General features: G+C 52.6%; 7 protein-coding genes across 7 annotated transcripts; 2 read left to right on the top strand and 5 right to left on the bottom strand.

The window, feature by feature from the left end:
- Positions 1–1,125: 1,125 nt before the first annotated feature.
- MFIFM68171_05765 (Ribosome-recycling factor (Fragment)) lies at positions 1,126–2,173 on the bottom strand (the record flags this gene model as incomplete). The annotated part of the gene is made up of 2 exons (XM_071061185.1): positions 1,126–1,967; positions 2,032–2,173. The coding sequence occupies 2 exons, from the start codon at positions 2,171–2,173 to the stop codon at positions 1,126–1,128; spliced, it is 984 nt and encodes a 327-aa protein (XP_070917286.1).
- An 844-nt stretch (positions 2,174–3,017) lies between these two features.
- On the top strand, positions 3,018–5,474 carry MFIFM68171_05764 (uncharacterized protein; the record flags this gene model as incomplete). The annotated part of the gene is made up of 10 exons (XM_071061184.1): positions 3,018–3,154; positions 3,219–3,768; positions 3,821–3,865; positions 3,930–3,996; positions 4,086–4,323; positions 4,411–4,510; positions 4,579–4,688; positions 4,750–4,975; positions 5,047–5,203; positions 5,263–5,474. 10 exons carry the CDS (start codon positions 3,018–3,020, stop codon positions 5,472–5,474), a joined length of 1,842 nt encoding a protein of 613 aa, XP_070917285.1.
- A 379-nt stretch (positions 5,475–5,853) lies between these two features.
- On the bottom strand, positions 5,854–6,231 carry MFIFM68171_05763 (uncharacterized protein; the record flags this gene model as incomplete). The annotated part of the gene is made up of 1 exon (XM_071061183.1): positions 5,854–6,231. The coding sequence occupies one exon, from the start codon at positions 6,229–6,231 to the stop codon at positions 5,854–5,856; it is 378 nt and encodes a 125-aa protein (XP_070917284.1).
- A 1,427-nt stretch (positions 6,232–7,658) lies between these two features.
- MFIFM68171_05762 (Family 55 glycoside hydrolase) lies at positions 7,659–10,030 on the top strand (the record flags this gene model as incomplete). Its single annotated transcript, XM_071061182.1, has 5 exons — positions 7,659–8,139; positions 8,199–8,425; positions 8,548–9,442; positions 9,499–9,680; positions 9,743–10,030. 5 exons carry the CDS (start codon positions 7,659–7,661, stop codon positions 10,028–10,030), a joined length of 2,073 nt encoding a protein of 690 aa, XP_070917283.1.
- A 225-nt stretch (positions 10,031–10,255) lies between these two features.
- Positions 10,256–10,543, bottom strand: MFIFM68171_05761 (uncharacterized protein; the record flags this gene model as incomplete). Its single annotated transcript, XM_071061181.1, has 1 exon — positions 10,256–10,543. One exon carries the CDS (start codon positions 10,541–10,543, stop codon positions 10,256–10,258), a length of 288 nt encoding a protein of 95 aa, XP_070917282.1.
- A 3,931-nt stretch (positions 10,544–14,474) lies between these two features.
- Positions 14,475–15,347, bottom strand: MFIFM68171_05760 (uncharacterized protein; the record flags this gene model as incomplete). The annotated part of the gene is made up of 1 exon (XM_071061180.1): positions 14,475–15,347. The coding sequence occupies one exon, from the start codon at positions 15,345–15,347 to the stop codon at positions 14,475–14,477; it is 873 nt and encodes a 290-aa protein (XP_070917281.1).
- Positions 15,348–16,440: 1,093 nt separating this feature from the next.
- MFIFM68171_05759 (uncharacterized protein) lies at positions 16,441–18,097 on the bottom strand (the record flags this gene model as incomplete). Its single annotated transcript, XM_071061179.1, has 2 exons — positions 16,441–17,533; positions 17,589–18,097. The coding sequence occupies 2 exons, from the start codon at positions 18,095–18,097 to the stop codon at positions 16,441–16,443; spliced, it is 1,602 nt and encodes a 533-aa protein (XP_070917280.1).
- Between the last annotated feature and the right edge of the window lie 1,532 nt (positions 18,098–19,629).

Below are 19,629 nucleotides of genomic sequence, written 5' to 3'. Positions count from 1 at the left end.
TTTGGACATTTTCCTTGAAGCTATCTGCCGTTTCGCACCAAGGACTGACCTGACAACATAGCTTGCGCCAAGAGTCGCCTGGTGCTTGGATCTCGACCCCTTTGCCCATGGTCAAGTTTTCCGACCAAGCGACAATCTCTCTAGAGAAAAGAGTATCAAAGTTGTCCTCAATCTTGTCGTCCTCAAGTTGGTTTGTGTCTGTAAAGACCCAGGCCGGGCGATCAATATGCTCCTCCATCATCGTGATGCGATCCCGCAAAGTCGAGTTTTCGCGGCGCAATCTTGCGAGTTCGTCTTCCGACGGGCCAAGATCCCTGCTGGAGCCGTTTTTGGGACGAGTCTCAGTCCGTCTATCCAGGCTACCCCCGATATCCTCGTTGTGATCAGTACGAGTTATCCACGTGCTTTTTCCAGGGTAAATGGAAATTAGAACCGTACCAAACCGGCTCCGGGGATGAGCCGCCCGATCCATTACCTTCCTGTCCTCTCCGCAACGAGCGCCCTATATCCAGGAGCCGGAACTTGGTGGTAATTGTACCCCTGCTGCTGATGGTCGTGGTCATCTCGGTGGACGTGACGGAAGTCGGTGATCATCACTTTTTCGCCTGATTCCTGATCGTCTCCGAGAGAGGAAAGGCTGGGTAACGAAGAGTTGGCGGTGTAACAGGGTGGAGGGGGGAAGGGGAACATCAGGAAGGGCATAGGGCTTTGGGCCTGTTGTGTTCAGACAAATGTTCCAGTGTTCCTCACAACATCAGTCCCAACAACAGCAGTTTTCCGGAGATTTTACGGTGGCACCCAGTGGCCTTGGCATGCATGGACGGTTCCGAGCGCCAAATGGGCTCCCGTTCCGCCGGTCTCGAACGACGCAAGTATACCCAATGCCCGACGTTACCCGACTTCTTCCGCATCCTGGGGTATTCCGCCCATCTCAGCCCAACGTGCTAGGGGTCCCGCTTGCAGGGAAATTTGCGTGGCGGAAGCTGAGAGTTACGCGGACAGGTGTATGGGATGGTCCATTGGTGGGAGAGACGGGGCCCGGCAACGTACAACCAAACATCACGAGGCATTGATGTCCGATGAGACGCCCTTGCACAAGGTGCCACTGGGTTGATGGGCTTGAAACTAAATGCTGGGACCAATCTGGATGCCTAAGAGCCCGAATAAGACGTTAAGTACAAATGTCAGAAAGGGAATCATGACAGGCACCACCTTAAGAAAGTTCCGCCTCCGCGACTGTCTCTGTACCTCCTCCTCTACCTCATCGTCAACGCGTCGATCCAAATCCGTTTGCTGCCTCCGCGCCTGCTGAAGTTTGCGCATTTCCGTGTCGAGCCTGGTTTCTATCCGTTTGATCCCCTCCGGCCCCGCTTGGGCGTGCTTCAACCTCTCCAGTTGCACCAACATGTTCTGATGTTCGCCTTTCAGGAGTTCTAGCTCGTCATATAAATAGGCGCCCGCAGTCGTGCTTTTAAGCTCCATGCCGTCGTCGATGAGTTCCCGCTGCATCTTGAGAACCGTCGGCTTTTTCATTAGCAGCTGGCTGACTATCATGGTGGCAGATTCATGGTCGCCATAGAACCTGCTCATGCGAGAGCCTTTATCCACCATGCATGCCCAGAAGTCATCTATGAGCTCTCCCTCTCTTCTCGAGCAAACATCTAGATCCTTGTCGGTCCATCCCGAAGTGGTCAGCAGCACGTTCTTCAGCGACCCTTCGCCACATATTCTTTGGAATATGTTGAGCGTTTTGGCGGCGGATCTTTTGAACCTGACATCAGTGATGCGGTGAATGTAAATAATGCCCTTCAGCTCGACCCCGAGCTTATACTGTGCCACAAGGATGCGGGCGATCTCCGTCAGGATTTCGGCGTCTGTCCTCTTGGCATCGTCGAAACCTGGCGTGTCGATCACCAGGATGGTAGTACCGCCAATCTTCAGCGGGATCGGCAAGCAACCTTGTGTACCTTCCACAGTGCCGTTCTGTTAGTCCGATTCACCTTCCATATTTAATAGCAATGCGCGACGTACAAGAGTGTAAAGAGTCTCCTTCCTTCGTCACCTGCTTCCCTGGGCCTGCCAACTTGTTGATGAAGTAACTTTTCCCAGCGCCCGTTGCACCCATGACAACGATCATGCTCAGCCTGTGCCCCTTCTGATGGTGAAGATCCATTTTCTGCTTTAGTTGTCATGGAAAGGTGAGCACCAGCGGTTCGTTTCGGTTGAACCCGGTAGCAAGGGGGACGGGGGCAGCCACCCTGGTGTTTGAGTGTGGAACGGTTGCGTTGGTCAAAGTGCGGGAAACGCAGAAAGCGCCGTAGGCGCCGAGGGCGGCTTAATAAAGTCGGGTAACGCAGGCCTGTAAAGTAACGCTGTGAGGGGTGCTACCAAAAAACTTAAGAATGTAAGGCTCTGGCGAGCCTTGCGAGTCGATTCATTCAAATAAATCGGGTCACATTGCCTGACACGGGACGCGGCCCCAGAAAGGCCGAATCAACGGCAAATCAAAGGCTGGCCCGGGCAGCGCTGCTTTGTTGGCCACACCAGACTGGACGTGCCGTTGGCGAACCGGTTTCCGTACGAGCATTGTCTCTCGCGCTTCTTGTAGTACCGATGACTTCAGAGACTGCTCCGGCCCAAGACGAAACCGCTGCCAAACCCCCACTTGCTGAATCAGGTTTCCGTCTCATCAGATGACAGCCGGGATTAGGTTTTGTTAGGTCGGAGCTTAGCCACACAAGCCCTCCATCCCACCCAGCGGGTTCATCAGGCATGGATGCAGGACGAAGGGGGACTTACTCAAATCACAGGACCGGAATTTTCCAACGCCATGCTGCGTCCCCAGCGCCTCATCTAAGAGGATGTGCCCGGGTTGAACCACTGAGTAGCAGCCACTTCGGATGAAAGCCCAACCTTGGCCGTCATAAGTCACCGTTGAACGCTCCAAGAGCCTCATGAAAGCAATGAATATTAGTTTTTCATCTCGCTTAAGGGGAGAGAAGAACTAAGCATCCTCAATGGCAACCCGAGTGGTGGAACCCGATCCTAACTCCGGTCACGTGACCTCGTTGCACACATCGCCCCTGAGCTCCGCCCTCGAGATGGACACGATGGACAAACCGGAAATCGTCGTCGGAATAGATTTCGGCACAACGTATGAAATTATTCAAAACAAGCCGTAAAACGACCAGGCTGACAGACGCTGATTGCAATTTCAGTTACACTGGTGTATCATGGGCGACAAATGCCGGCGCCAAGGCGGTCCGCCTTATCCGCGACTGGCCCAATCCAATGGCCGAGGGCACAACCAGGGACTATCACAAGATACCTACCCTGATATCCCGTGATTCCTGGGGTCGGGAAAAATGGGGATTTGAGGCAGACAAGCAACAGAGCCGACGGTGGTTCAAGTTGACGTTGGGTCAGGATCCGAGACATGTGAAGCTGCTCGATGAAACGGACGACGAGGCCGAAGGAGCGACCAACCGGGTGAAGGAGGCCGAAGAGCTCACGACCGCCTATCTGAAGAATATCTGGTTCTATACGCAGGAGCACATTCGGAGAACTATCGGCTTAGGCTGGAATGCGATTTATACCACCAAGATCGTTGTCGGCGTTCCGGCCATTTGGAAGCAAAGCGCAAAGAAAAAGGTTTCCATTCTAGCCTCGTCCGCCGGTCTCCCAGGAGACATCTCCGTTGTCAGTGAACCAGAGGCCGCCGCGCTCGCCGTCTTCCGCGACAGAGAAGACTTCAGGGACTCTTTCGAGGTTCGCGCCGCGTCTAAAGTCCCGCAAATACCCGTCACTAAGATATCCCCAGGAGAATGAAGTCATGATGGTCTGCGATGCCGGCGGGGGGACAGTTGTAAGTCCCTGCTTACGACCAAGAGAGCACCGAGAGTCATTCACCGTACTTAATCCAATTCCAGGACCTCATCTGTTATAGGATCCTAACAAAGAATCCCCTAACCGTTGAAGAATGTACTGAAGGTACTGGTAAGCATACTCCTTACCCCTTCATCAATTGTCACTCCCCGTTGTTGCCATTCCTGTCCTCCGTCCTGACCTAAATGACCCCATATAAGGAGACATATGCGGAGCTGCAATCATAGATACCCGCTTCGAAAACTACGTCAAGACGATTGTGGGCGAAGCGGAGTATTCAGAAATTGACAGAGTCAATCGCCTAAAAATGATTGAAGACTTTGACCGCATGGTGAAGAGGGTCTTTGATGGAACCGACTGTCTAGCGTGGGTGGCACTGAAAGGCGTCCAGGACAATCCAGACGTAGGAATCGTCGACGGGCGCATCAAGATTACCGCGTAAGTCGAGCGATCATGGGTTGCGTCCCTGTCTCTCCCAAATACTCGTCATTACATGGACTGACCACCGTTTCACGATCCCCCAAGGTCGGCTTTACGGACTCTTTTTGACCCCGTATGCAACCAGGTTGTGGCTCTCGTCAACGAGCAGATTCGGGCGGTCAGGGCACAAAATCACGAAGTCAAGGTATATAGTAGCAACCCAATCCAGCGTCTTACAGCCTTGGTGCCCTGGTAGACTGATTCCCAACATAGAAAGTGCTTCTAGTGGGTGGTTTTGGCGCAAACAAGTATCTGCATGAGAGGATACAAGCCGCCGAGGAAGTGAGGAACGCAGACATTAGTGTTGTCCAAACCGAACACTCGTGAGTGGAACTTACGTCTCCGAAGCCCGCCGTCTGCATGCTGAAGAATTGGTATAAACAGATGGTCATCTGTCTGTCGAGGTGCGACCATGTGGGGTTTGGAACATTCAGCGAGGCAATTAAGAAGGGGAATACCGCCCACAGTCCAAAGTCGAATTGCGCGATACAGCTACGGCATCAGAGTCGGTGCGCCGTATGATAAGGATGGGAACCAGCACTCAGGCAGTCCCAGCGGTTTTACGTGTCCCAAGGGCACTGAAGACCATATGATCTGGCTGATTAAACAGGTGAGGCCTCTAGCTCGGAATGTTTAATTACGGCAAAAGTCAGAGTCAACAGGCTGAAACCCATTCTGTAGGGCGATAGAATGGAAGAGGGAATTCGTCGGGACCGAGAAATCACCAAACATGTGGCCGTCCGGTGGATTCATGTTTTAGGGCCCTTCAAGTACGAATTCAAACATACGCTGTGGTACTGCCAAAAGCACCCCCCGCCAACCCGTTTCAGTGCGCACTGTAAGCCTGATTTCCCGCTCCAACTCTCCCCGATATCAGACTGTTGACAAGATGTCTAGTCGTCAACCCGCTCTGTACCGTCACGCACAAGGTTAAGAAAGGAAATATCGTTCGTTTTGCGGCTCACAGGGAAGGCAACCTCCGGGACGTGCCATTCACTCTAGGGATCGAGATGGGAAGTGCAACTTTGGATTTCTTTGTCATTTACAACAACGGGAAGAAAGAGGAAGTGGCACGCTGTCAGGCACAGTACCTGGAAATTGGCAACTAAGGAGTGAGTGCTGGGGAGATCGCCGTTGAGGTGCTTTCTGTTCTGAGTCCACCGAGAGTTCATTGATATTTAGAAAGGTAATTTGGACATGTATTTTAGCCATGGATTTGCGGAACAGCCCTAGAACTACGCGAGCCGTCGCGAGCATTGGTTTGCATCAGACGAAGTATCTAAGCCGCAATCCAGGGAACCCCAGGGTCGCCTCGATCATCTGTTTCATTGTAGCGAAATATTGACAGTGAGCGCCTGTTTCACTGCATGTCCAGCTCAACGCAGGGGCATGAATGCAAATTAGTGGCAGCTTAGATCCTGAGCATTGAACCGCCAGACTGCCTACTCCGCGGATAGAATGCTGAATCCCATGGTTCTCCTTTTGCCATCAACTGGTGGTCCAGACCCTTCCCTCCCCGGTTACGTACATAAACTTGGTGAACTCAGCCGTAGCGGTGTACGAGAATGACGTGCTCGTGGGAATAAAAACCACATCCCCATCGATCAAACTGACCGGATCGTACCCGTCAACTGTCACCTCCAGCTGCCCTTCTTCCATCATGAATGCTGTGGCGACCGAGCTTATGAGCACGGGTGCCTGGTGCTCAGCACCATCAATAAAGGAGCTCAGCGTAATGGTACCCTGCGAGAATGTATTGTTGGTTTGCCGCCCGGTGACAAACGGTGTGATAATCTGGTAGCGACCGTCCTCCCTGTTGAGGAACTTTGGTCCATAGTTCTTGGCCACCCAAATCGGCGCTGACATGTCGGGTGGCAGAGGATTCGGACCGTCGTACCAGTTTCCTGGCCCGGCCCGGCCGTTCACAACGTCCCGCCGGGGGACGAAGTCGAGCTGCGGATACACATCCCACTGCGCCAACCCGCTCAGGTTGATCCCCCAGAGCCCGGCAGTGCGCCCGGGGTTGGCGCCAAGTTCATGTTGAAGAAGAATTCCTCGAACCCGCCTGGGACGAGAACGCCGGTGAGCTGTGTATCCGGCTCCAGAAGGGTGAACGTGTGGATGGTGTTGAACGGGATGACGCCGAGATCTCCAGGCCCGAGGATTCGCGTTTGTTGGGCGGATGTATTTGCGACGTAGGAATCCAAGTTCTGGCCCCATAACTGCACTCAGCCCTTCACGGTGTAGAAGTTCTCGTAGGTTCGTTTATGCACATGTGGAAAGACTCCAGCGCCCCCAGACGAGCCTGCATTGGTGTTGAGGATGCAGAAGGCTTTCCCCGAGAATTACCAGTGACGGGGAAGGTGTTGCCACCGTCCAGCTTGATACCATGGCCTTTTTTAAGCGCGTAAGGAATTGGTGACTGTGGTGTCGTTGATACCCAGAGGCTGGCAGCGCGAACAGCACACGCAACATAGAGGAAGACCCCAAGACAGAACAGCATGTTGGAAGGCCTCTGTATGAATGTGGGATCCAACACTATCTGATCGAAAACCGGTATAGGTGGTCTCCCGCGCTTCTCACTAACAAGGGTTCATTGCAAGATACCAATATACGCTCATTTATAAGTTCTGCGTGAGGCAGTAGTTATTAAGCAACACTAGTTCCGCACCCCATCCCCCCGAGGACCCGTTCCCTCTCGCCCGAACCCCTGCATGTCCCCCACACGGGAATATCAGCCGTACCGGTAATGGTAAATTGGACTTTCCGACTACAACGGATTCAAGCACGCTTCAACATGCCGACTTCGAATGCCGTTGCCATTGTTGACGTTAGACTACCCCGAGAGAAATGTCGCGAATCTTGGCGCTGACGCGGCGCATGTAACAACAATACCGTGACTTAGACCCGAGGGCCGGGTACCCAGTTCCCGGTAAGACGTTGGATTGTAGAGAAAGGTACATGTAACCACCGTCTCGATGAACTCGACAACCAAGTGGGTAAGACATCCGCCAGAAGCAACTCGCCTATCCATCCTTTTTCCCTTACATAGAATGCTGTGCTTGCTATCTCTTCTAAGCCTTGCCGCCGCTGTGGTGAGCTCAGTTGACCCTCCAGCTGCCGGTAGATTTTGGTATTAAGACATCGACCATAATGGCATCAGCCCAACAATCCCAAATGGCAAGAACTGGACTGTTTTCCCGTAACATCAAGGACTACGGCGCCACAGGGAAGGCACGACTGAAGACACAGTCGCGATCCAGCGCGCTATCTACACTGGCGACGACACCGGCATGCGGAACTCTGGCATGTTTGGCGCAACAGGCCAGCCAGCCGTTGTGTACTTTCCTGCCGGAGAGTATCTGGTGTCATCAACCATTCGCAGCGATGTCGGGACGCTCATCATGGGCGATCCGACCAATCTCCCCAACCTCAAAGCGGCTGCTACCTTCAATGACACGTATTTACTGATTGGACACGGCCAACACCACTCTGGTCTGGTAGGCTTCTTCCATGGCATCAAGAATTGGGTCCTCGACAGCAGTCTGGTGCCTTCAGCCACGAGCATTACCCTCCTCGAGTGGACCGTTAGCCAAAATAACCTCCTGTCCAATGTGGCCTTCAACATGCCTCTCGGTGCCCAAGGTCACATTGGATTAGCGACACCAGGGATCGGCTCGGCTCTCATCATGAATGACTTACAGTTCACCGGTGGAGAAATTGGCGTGTTGTTTACAGCGACACAGTATCACCTGAAAAGTCTGCATTTTAAGAGTAGGAATCCCCCGACCCGGTCACACGGTAACAGACATGCTAATCATGGGGTGCAATAGATGTCAGAACAGGCGTGAGGCTTGCCAGCGTACTTCAGGCAACAGCCCAAGGCCTTACGCTCGAAGGCTGTGAAGTCGGAATTGACGCCAGCAGCGGCAGCGGCATGCTCAACCTGATTGACTGCACGGCTAGCAACACAACGACGGTAGTTGCCGCGGCAGACTCGGACACCGTTGCAGGCTCCCTGGTTCTCGAGAATGTGGTTGTGGACGATTCGGCTGTGGCGGTAAGCTCTTCTACGCCACCTTTCCTCTTTTTTTTTTTTTTTTTTCCTCCCTCCCGGCCCCCCATTTTTTCCCCTTCTCTTTCACCTCTTCCTTAACTGCTGGCTAACTGGCTTGAAATCAGACCGTCAAGACGAACTCGGCAATCCTCCTCCAAGGCTCCACCCCCGACAACACGGCCTGGATCCGAGCCAATATCTACCCCCCTTCCAACTCATCTTCTCCCGATAACCCAATCCCCAGCCCAACCTTCTGCGCTGGCCAACTCATCCCCGTCTCCCGCCCCGAAGCCCTCACCAATCCCCTCACCAAAGCCTACCACACCCGCTCTCCCCCGACGTACGCGAGCTACCCGCTCTCCAAAATCACCAACATCAAATCCGTCTCCGCCCACCCCGTCCACGGCAACGGCATCCACGACGACACCGCCTCCCTCCAAGCCATCGTCACCGCCGCCGCCGCAAGCGGAAACATCCTCTACTTCCCCCATGGCATCTACCGCCTCACCGACACCTTCACCCTCCCACCCGGCAGCCGGCTGGTGGGCGAAGCCTGGACGCAGCTCAGCGCGGCGGGGGCCAAGTTCGCCGACGCGGACCACCCGCGGCCCATGATCCAAGTCGGCAGGCGGGGGGCGGAGGAGAGGGGGGTGGCGCATATGTCGGACTTTTTGCTCACCGTGGCCGAGGTGCTGCCGGGGGCGGTGCTGGTCGAGGTGAACATGGCCGGGGAGGCGCCGGGGGACGTGGGGTTCTGGAACGTGCATATGCGGATCGGCGGGGCGCGGGGCACTGCCGTGCAGTGCGCGCGGCCCGAGGGCTGTCTTGCGGCAAGGCTGATGGTGCATCTGCGGAGGGGCTCCGGGTCGTACTGGGAGAATACCTGGGGATGGACGGCGGATCATCAGTTGGACGTTATTGGCCCCCCCGCGGGAGGGGAGGTCGAGGTGTACCCCGGTACTGGGGCGGGTTGGCTGGTCGGGGCGACGGAGGGGACGTGGATATTGGGGGCGGGTGTGGGTAGGTGATTCTGTCGGCTTGGAGGGAGAGAATTCAACGAGCTGACGGTTTTCTAGAGCACAATGTCCTCTACCAAGTCAACATTCACAAGGCGGAGAATGTCTTTATTGGCTTGCAGCAAGGAGAGGCAGCGTATTGGCAGGGGGCGGGGAACAAGTTGCTGGCTCCGGAGCCGTGGGCGGACTCGCTGCTGCCGAGCGATCCCGACTATGATTGGTGCGGGGCCGAGGACGTTCAGGTATGGATATTGGACCTCTTGAGCCGCTCCCCAGTTCTGACAGCGATCCTCGTTGAATGCAGTGTTGTATGGGCCTCTATCAACTCATCACCGAATCTCGCAACATCAACATCTACAGCAGCGGTTTCTGGAACTTCGTGGCTGGGCCCGACCGGACAATGTGCACCGACGACTGCCAAGACAGTGCCGCGCTGTACGAGTCCAACTCAAAGTTGTATGTGTATGGTCTCAGTACTGTCAATAACAAGAACTTGATTCTTGAAAAAGCTGGGAATACCACGACCCCTGTTGCCACCCGCGTTAACAATGCGTTCGCTTCTCTGGACGGATATTCAAGACAGCGACGGTAGCTGGGTATTTTAGGCAGAGAGGGTAATAGGACCGTACGCTGTGGATATCACGGAGGATCTAGATGGATTTCAACCACGATGATCTGAGGCATTGGCCGTCGGGGAAAATTGCTTGGGCATGCTAAGATGAAGGAGGTATGTACAAAGGCTAGTTTATAGAAAGCAAACCCCTCGCGTTAGCAACCCCGCCGCGTTTCTATCCCCATCGCCCCACCAACCATCGGCTTATGTGTTCTGGACGTCGTAGCAAGCACCCTTGCCCTTGGCGTGGCAGCAGTCGTAGAAGCCACCGGTGCCCCAGAACTTCTCTCTATTAAGCGAGTCGCCGCCGTGGCCCCAGCGCTTGCGCTTCGAGTTATAGTCGCCGAGATTTAGCTTGTCGCCGCAGTCATAAGTTGGGCCGACACCGGGCGAGTTGTCGCACACGCCGTCACCGGTGCACCAGTAGGTCACGTAGCCATGTGCCTGGCTAGCGAGCATAGCAATAGCAGCCGCTGTGATGGAGAACTTCATCTTGCCTTCACCATGGCGGATATTGATGTCAGTGCTTATGAGCGTAAGGGGAAACCTGATAACTAGTTGTGACGGACCTGCCTCGGAAAGGGTTCAAGAGAGTTGGCGATCGAGCAACCGAACCGAGTCAACACTGCAATTTTCAAGTCAGATTTATTGGCCGAGAAGAAACTTAAAAGGTAGGCTGGGCTCACATCAATAGTTAGAAGACCGAGAAATCTATTGATTGCCTCGCTGATGAATGGGGCCTTTCCAGCCAGATTCAGCAGCGGACGCCCGCCGTTTTATGCTTGATCACGCCCATGGCATCAGCCAACTAGGAGGCAGCCATGATGATCTCAATGGCTCAACGCTTCAATAAGCACTAGTATACCATTCCCCTCGGTGGGTTCTCGCCCGAGCATCTGGACTACGTCCGATGATACAGCGATGGTGCTGCGCAGCCAATTAACAACTATCCCCTCAGACCCCTCGGTTGCATCGCGCAAACGAATTCAGGGTCGTTTGGCACTTTCTCTAGCACCTCACCTTCAGGAGGCCATAGTCTACAAATAGAGCAGTAAGCGGATGGAATTGTAGCCCGAGTGTCCACTCTAAGCGAGACGTTGTTGGCGGAATGGAGAAGGCCATTCCCCTACTGAACAGGACCCGTCGCCGCGGTGATGCCCCGCCCATCCAGCGTAGTATTGTGCGTCAGGTCGGTTCGCCGGCTCGTGTTCTCCTGCCTCTTTGAGCCTACTGGAGTACCCACACCGTTGCAACCAGGCACTTTCACAGATGCGATCGGGGGCCGAAGCGCCCGAAATCCGGGCCAACCTCCTGCTTAGATGTCACAGATGAGCGAAACTACCTAGCGATGACCATGCGGCTGGAAGCACTCTCCCTTACACTCTCACACATGGACATGGGTAACCATACCTCTGTATCGTGTTCCCGAAGCCCCGACGAGACCGTTCACGTTGCCTCCACATAAGCAGCCATTCAGTACCACATTGCAGGGGCTTTGATCTCGCGGGTCTCAGACCTCGGCCCGCAAGTACCTGGGACATGCCAAAAAGATACGTGAAGAACGTGAGCGCCAATTCCAGAGGTGTTTTGATGCAATATTTGCGTCCGGGGAAGGATCTGATTGCAAAACTGCTTAGAAACTAGTAGGCCATCGATGCAACGTTGCTTAGTTATCGATGACGATATCTACAACTTCGACGAGACGGGGTTTATGATGGGCATTATCTGTGCGGGTATAGTGGTTACGACCTCGGATGGCCGTAGCAAGGCGAAGCTGGCCCAGCCTGGCAACCGCGAATGGGCGACGGTAATCCAGGGCGTCAACGCACTCGGCTAGGCCATTCCTCCGTTCATCATCTTAGCCGCGTAGTACCACCTCGCTAACTGGTATACCGAGTGCGACCTCCCAGCCGACTGGCGCATCGCAACAACCGACAATGGCTGGACTACCAATACGGTAGGCCTGGATTAGATCAAGCACTTCGACTACCATACAGCGCCTCGGGCAAAGGGCAAGTACCGGTTGTTGATCCTCGACGGCCACGAGAGCCACCACTCGACCGAATTCGAGCTCCATTGTCAGCAGAACAACATTATAACGCTCTGTATGCCTCCGCATTCCTCACACCTCCTCCAGCCACTCGATGTCGGCTGCTTTAGGCCGCTGAAGAAGGCGTATGGTCGCCAGGTTGAAGACTTGATGCGGATGCATATCAACCACGTGAGCAAGCTCGAGTTCCTTTGCGGCTTCCATAAGGCCTTCTTCGTCTCGATGACAGAGAAGAATGTCCAGGGTGGCTTTGCAGGTACTGGCCTTGTACCGTACGATCCAGAGAGGGTGATATCCAAGCTGGATATGAAGCTTCGTACACCAACGCCCTTGAACTCGCGGGCCGGCACACCACAACCTTGGGTCTTCCAGACACCACATAACCCTCGAGAAGCGACCTCGCAGTCAACGCTCATCAAGACTCGCATTGCCAACCATCAAAATAGCTCCCCAACTTCGATGTTGGCTGCTGTGGACCAGCTTACCAAAGGTACAATGGCTGTAATACACGAGGTCGCTTTTCTTCGGTCAGAGGTCTCTTCGCTCCGCAAGGCCAACGAGGTACTTAGTAAGCGCCGGAGAGCCAAAAGAACACGCATACAGCTTGGAGGATCACTTGCAGTACAAGATGCAAAGGATCAACTAGCCCAGAAGGCCGGGGTTGGGGAGGCGGCGCAAGAAAAGGAGCAGGATGGTGGTGGTGCAGGGGGGGTCGTACGAGGGTTCGGTGCTGTGGTGTGTGCGGCAAGCCTGGCCATAATGCGCGTACGTGCCAGGAGGCTGCAGAAGGGTCCGATTCAGCTGTTTCTGATGTAATTATAGTAGGTTCATAGTGTTGTTGTGTTGTAATTGTAGTTGACTGTTATAGTGTGGTAGTAAGTGTTCAATTCGCTTATATGTTCATCTCGCTTATAAGATACGTTACTTGGTTAAAATGGGCTGTCTTACTGCCACTCTTCTCCCTGAGGCAAGCCATCTGGAAAAGGCTGAAAGCACCAGTCACAGGTGTCGCCGCGACCGGATGGCCGGGGGTAATCTGCGCGTGTCACTAGAATGGACTTCGTTTTTCGAGTGGCCGAAAGGTTGAATCGCTTCATGTAACTTCTGAACCCTTGACTGTCCACCGTACTAGGCTCGGATTGGCTGACTCCTGCTTGCTTTAAATGATCAAGTTCACGAACCCTGGTAGCGCCCGAGGGATCTGGCACACCCGCTTGTGTCGCTTTTGAGCTGCTTTCATTCAGACTGTGTTCAAAACCGGAACGGAAACCCGTCGTTGTGTTGTTTGTTTGAACCTGGTTCGACGCTTGATCGTGAACTTCTCCCATGATGCTACCGTCAGCTGGCTTCTCTGAAATTACTGCAAGTCCCGTGGCTGCTATGTGCTGTGAGGTCTGGACATGTTTGTTCCGAGAGGCGAGTCGGTGGTATATGATATATATCTCAGTCATCGAGCTTGCAAGATGCTCAAGCAGTCTATGGGTTGCATCCGGATAAAGGATTTTGAGGGCTGTGTGTGCAAGCTTCTCGAAGTCCGTAGAGTCAATCGAGCCGGCGTATTTCCTGATTCTTGCCGATTGGCGTGTTGACGGAGACCTTCGGATTGCAATTCCAACCTGGCCAAAGCGCTTGATGGCTTTCTTAACTGCTTCGAGAGCATCGAGGCTTATACCGACGTTTTGTTGCGCCGAGTCCGTTGTCCCAGTGTCCGGGATCCTAGCCCCTTCCAAAAATACTTGAACAGAGTCAGACTTTCTTGCGCTTCTGTGTCATTTACCAGAAAACGGATAACTTACAATAGTTTAAGTTTCTGCGAATGATATCCAAGAGGAAGAGAACCTGTTGCCGGATCTCGCTATGGCGTTGAAGCTTGCGGTCTAGGCAGTTTTCTGCCGCTGCGAAGATGCCTAAGTAAGCGGCCCAACCGGAAAACCTCTGTTTGAGCTCAGAAAGAACAAAAGCTTCGCCCGAAGATCCGTCGTGCTGGATTGCAGTTGTATGCCTCTGGAACAAGCTCTTACACTCAAGTGCGAGGTTGAAGATGGGTTCTCCCTCCTGTAACGTTGGGTCCATAATTCATCAAACCGCCGGATTCGACTGGAAGACTCAACGATCTTTCGGGCCCTCTAGGAGATTTTGACTTGGGGTTACCTGGACGTTCATAGAGAGATGAGCGGAGTTAACTTCACTGTTCGCAGGCCCAATTGGATTCCTCTTGAAGCCCAAAGCCACGTGATGTCGTTTTGTGCCCACGGCAGCTCATCCTTGTTTGCCCCTCATATAAAAAATTTAGGGTAAGTTATCTTCTCGGATTTTTGAGTTTGAGCTACAAGTTAAACATATTACCTAGAGAAGTAAATTACCCCAATATAACTAACGTGGATCGCTTTCAAGAATAATCCACAGAGTTTCCTCCTCTCCATCCTCCTCAACCTTTACATTTGCCCCTCCCAGGACGTCAAGCTCAACTATCTCCTCACCCTCTTCCGATTCATCATCATTATCGTCGAGCCCCACGAGCTGAGCGCCCTTGTTGAATTGCGAGGCTCTCAACTGCCCCTCTTCGCCCCTCCAGCGTACCAACCAGCCCCGTTTGTAAACGAGCTTTTTAACACGCAAGCCGAAGATAAAGTCGTCAGAAGTTTCCCAGACCTCGGAGACATGATCCTCACGCTCAAACCCGACACGAGGACCGATCTTAACTGGCAAGCTCGCTGGTTCGTGTAGACCCATTTCAACCTTTACGACAGCACTTGTCGTCTTGGTGAGGCGAACACTGGGCCCAACAGCGACCTTGATTCCTGTGACGAGGTAGACTGGCTCCCAGTCGGTAGCCTCTACATACTCGGCCACTTCAACTTCTCGCATACTTACCGCGAGGTAGTCGGCGGAAGGGGTAAAGGTGAAGGTATCGAGGCGGTTGATATTGTACTCGGTCTCATCGCTGAAGCCGCTGGAGGCGCTGAGCTCGCCCCTAAAGCCTTCCATACCAACCAGCCGTGCCCAGACTCCAAACTCGCCTTTGCGCATAGAAGACCGCGTTGCCGTAAATCCATGTTTCTGGTGGCAGTAGATGCTGGCCTTAGGAATCTCTATCCGGGACTCCGGGTTGATTACTTCGAGATCTTGAAGATTGTTGAGGATACTGCCGAGCTCTATAGGCCCTAAAGGTAGAGGACTGATGGAGAAGTTGGGAGGCAGGTGGTAAGTTGCCAGGCCAACACGGTCGTTGGAGAACAGTGGCATAGCAGTGAAATGGAAATACTGCAGGGGCGCCTTGCCAGATTTGAAGATGATTCTAAATAGGGTAATGATTGAAGCTCTGCAGTTCATATGTGGAGTTTCCAGTAGTGACACGAAGCCGTTAACGCCCGACATGAGCGAAATAGCCAATGCTGTGTCACACCCGTAAACACCCACACCAGCACAGTTCCAACCTTGCCTCACGTAACTTCAAATTCGCCCGAGATAGTACCTACTTCAGTCCGTTCCTCTGAGAATGTCATGGATATTGTCTGCGATTTTCAAAGGCTCCCGTCCTCCAAATAGTTTCCACGGCAATATGTAATCGTACCTGCTTCTTGGCTCGCTCATTCTCTCAAACAGCCGTAACATACCCCAGTAAGCAAACAGGTTCTCTCGCTCTCCCGCAGAAAGCTGATTGTGAAGTTAGTGGCTTGCAAATTCGAGTACGTTGGCTGCGATACCCGCTGCAATGGGCGTAGCATAGGATGTCCCCGAAATAAATACTTTCTCGCGGCCTTTGCCTCCCTTCTTCTTGACACTCGATTCAATCGATAGGCCCAGGGTGGCGAAGCTTGCTCCTCTCTGTGGAGTTGGGTTCGTCTCACTGGGGTTGCCCAGGCCGTCGGTCGAGTACACGCAGATGACACCCCTGTAGCGGGCCGGAAAGGCTATTCCTTAGTTCCCTCCCCAGTTCGCTGCAGCCGCAACAACAATCTTCTTTAAACCGCCCCTTTCGGGGTTAATAACTTTGTCGAGAGCTTTCTTAATCTTGTTATTTTCAGTGTCTAAGCCAAGCGACAGTAAGATAATGTCTATATCCCATTGCACCGCTGTCCAGTCGATAGCCTTATATACAGGAGAATAGGTGATTAGCTAACTTTACTAGTATTGGATTTTGCAAAAGAGAGACTCGTACCTGGGCTATACGGTCGGTATTCTTGTAGCCAAGTTGCTTTCCAGTAGAGATCTTGGCGACAAAGATCTTAGAGGTAGGCGCAACAGTGACTAGGAGCCGGGCAACGTGCGTTCTATGGCTATACGCATCGTCGTAGTCATCGGGATTTGGACTGGTCCAGTTTCTCTTCCCCTTGATCTACTTGGCTCTTGCTCTAATAACGGGATCGGTCATATCGAGTCCACTGTCGATAATTGCAACCCTGATAGGCCTTGCGCTCGAGGGAGCCATCGCCGGGTGGCAGTTGCGCAAAGACTTAAAGGTGCGACTGAAAGAGTCCAAGTAATCCTTAGCCCTCCGCCTGTTCTCCTTGCTCTCCTCCTCTTGGTCGTTATACAATGAGACCGTAGTGTTCGAGATGTCAGTGAGCTGGAGGGCCCCCTGGGTACCGAGATCTTTTGACTTGATATCTCCAGGTGGCTGATGTTGTAATAACCTGCTCTGGGGCTTATAGATACGCTCCAGTTCTATGACAATCTTCTCGTTCAACTCTTTTCTTATCAGTCTTCTGGTGGCTGAGTCTTGATCGGTATCGTCTCGCGAGATCTGCAGGGCTCTGCTAGCAAATAGATATCCCCGTACAGCCCTTAGGTAGCTAGGGTTCTCTGTCTCTGACTCTCGTAGGTCAAGATATTCGATGAGTTTCCTGAATGCCGGTATGTTTAACTCAGGGTCGGGATTGATGTTGAGACTGATCTCGTTGCCGCTGTCAATCTCCAACAGAAGCTTGGCAAAGGACAGTAATATCGGATTCCTAGTAGTTAACCCCGTAGATAGGTCGAGGGTTTTTACCTCGGAGGTCTCTGACCGGAAGGAAACGTACAGGTTATAACGGTTCTTGCAACTAGTCCTATTCGAAGATGCCCGTCTGAGGTGGATGTGGCTTGGAGTCCAAGGGAGTTCAAAGTCCTCGTTAAAGAAGTCGACGAGGCATTTTGAGAGCATAAGGGCCATTTCAACCTTCTTGTGGTATCTAACCTTCCCTTCTGCCGTCTTCAGGTTGTCAAAGACATCTCGGGGCCTGATAGGAGTGAAGGCTTGTCGCTTTAAAAGCTCGCTTAGTGGTTCTCTATTAAAGTTATCAGACTCCAGTTGTTCGGCCCGCACTTCCTCTGTAACTTCGAACAGTCCTTTGGGTCCTACTTGAAGATGAAGCCTCTGCCTTTTCTGGATGGCGCCTCGAATTGCTTCGCAGAGGGTCTTTTTGGTCGTGGAGGTCTCAACTTTGCAACTACGTTGGAAGTCTGTCAGCGCGGCTTGGACTGATAGACAGAGACCATGCTCACTTAAGAGATTCGTATTGCGCTTCATGCCAGAACAATGCGCTATTGGGACAGCAAGATACAAATATATCCAACGAAGACTTGGGTGGGCCAGTGTAAAGTTCCTCCGAGACTCTGAGTCGGAGCTCGTGTGTGGATTTCCTCTGGCGTGCGCAGTCAAGTTGACGGAACTGATCGAACATCTTGCTGACCACTAGACTGGCCCTCTTGTCAATTTCATCCAATTTCTTCCCTTCTGGCGCTAAGCCTATCGGTTGTTGCGGTTGTTGTGGCACGTTCCGTGGGAAGTCCAAATCAGCCGACAGTTGCTCTGAAATCTCTTTCCACCTTTTTAGGTGGTTCCGCGTGGCGACTTCTATCTCATCCGATGGGAGCTTGAAGAGGGCGGTACTCGGGTTGGTGATCAGTGTAAACTTGGAGGTCTTGTCGTTGGAGTCGAGAAAGCAGAGAAGAGAGTTCAGATTGTGGAGTTTGAGCTCACACAAATCCTGATTTTGATCTCCTCGTATCATTCTTTCTGGACGAACAAGAGTGTCAAGGGCAGCTAGAAGCCTTAGTGCTGCTTCATCCATTTCCTTGAAGACGTTGAATGGGAGAGGCTTAGCAAAACGCCCCGAAGTAAGTGCATCAAAGAGATCAAATTCAAAGAATGCAGCATCATTTTCGACATGAAGCTTGCTTAGTCGGCGCTCCGAGTCCGTGCCAGTTGTGCCAGGTATCGGTAGGCAGATGCGACCCGAGCAGCGGGATTTCACTTCTTCAAGTCCTCTCCAGCCTAACGAAGCCGTGGGCAGAACATCGGCAAGTGCCTCAGATGTTCGGGCTCCCGCGACTTTGGAAGGAGCTTCTCCTACAGTAATTGCAGTATTCGGGGTAGCTTCCGCAAGGGATTCGAGATGGTCGTTCTTTCGGATTGGTGACGAGCTCCGAGGAGTTGCAAATCCCTTCACCGTTCTGACGATTAGGGAATTGAGAGCTGTGACCTTTTGAGGGGCATGAGAGAGGAATGAGCGGATCCGCGACCATCGAGGGCCGGATTGACTGCTGACGTTTGGCATGTTTTGCGAGATTGCAATGGTCGATGGAGTAGATATGATGTAACAATACAGGGCTGAGTGAGGGCTCCAAGTATTTGCAGAGATTCGACTTTCGATGGTAGGTGAAAAGCGAGAAAAAGAGATGCTCTGGGAGGCCTTAGGTCAAAATGGAGAGAGCGAACTTTCCCGCATCTTACCCCAGCATTCATTGGCTGAGGCAATGCGATGTGGCCATTGGTGTGTGGTGTGGTTACAGTCACCCAATCGGGGAGGAAGTCTCACGGCCGAATGAGGCTGCACACAATCATCCGCAGAGAGTTGAAGGTATTGGCGTTCTACATGCCGCCCTGGGAATATGTGTGACGATGCGAGGTTCAGAATCTTCAGGGTGTCTGGCAGCTGTATTTATCACAGCAGATTTCAACGTTTCTGGATAGTGATCCTAGGTACCTAATGAGAAGAGAGACCAGGACGAGCGCACGCTACAGATGCAGGCCGCTTACCTGCACGAGCTGTTGAAACTTCAATAGTCACAGCCAACCCTTTTCATTCGGCCAAGACTCTTAGAATGAATGTTGTTTGAAGGCGTCAAGGCCGCCTCCACTTCTCTTGGCATTTTACAGGTTGCGACACAGTTATCGGCACTCTAAAGAACTTAGATATTTCTAACCTAAATATCTCAGCCGCACGTGCATACGCGCACCCCAAAAGATATTCATTGGATTTGCCTCATTGCGCTCAGTTCAATGGTATACGTTTTATAATACACGCGATAATACACACTAAGTTGTTAATGATTTAATTTTTTGCTCTTCGAACTGCTATTTGAAGAGTTCTTGGCCAAATCTTGGCAAAAATCATGAAAACCTAGGGGAATATCATATTTTCATCAACAACCCGACGCGTATTATCGCACGCATCGTAAAAAGTGTATCATGAATTGAGCGTAATGAGGCGAATCTAATGAAGATCTTTTAGGGTGCGCGCATGCGTATGCGGATATGTAT

Source organism: Madurella fahalii, assembly GCF_045866475.1.
Source record: "Madurella fahalii IFM 68171 DNA, scaffold_3, whole genome shotgun sequence".
Lineage (NCBI taxonomy): Eukaryota > Fungi > Ascomycota > Sordariomycetes > Sordariales > Madurella > Madurella fahalii.
Note: the sequence above shows the minus strand (reverse complement) of the source record. Positions and strands in the feature narration are given on the sequence as shown.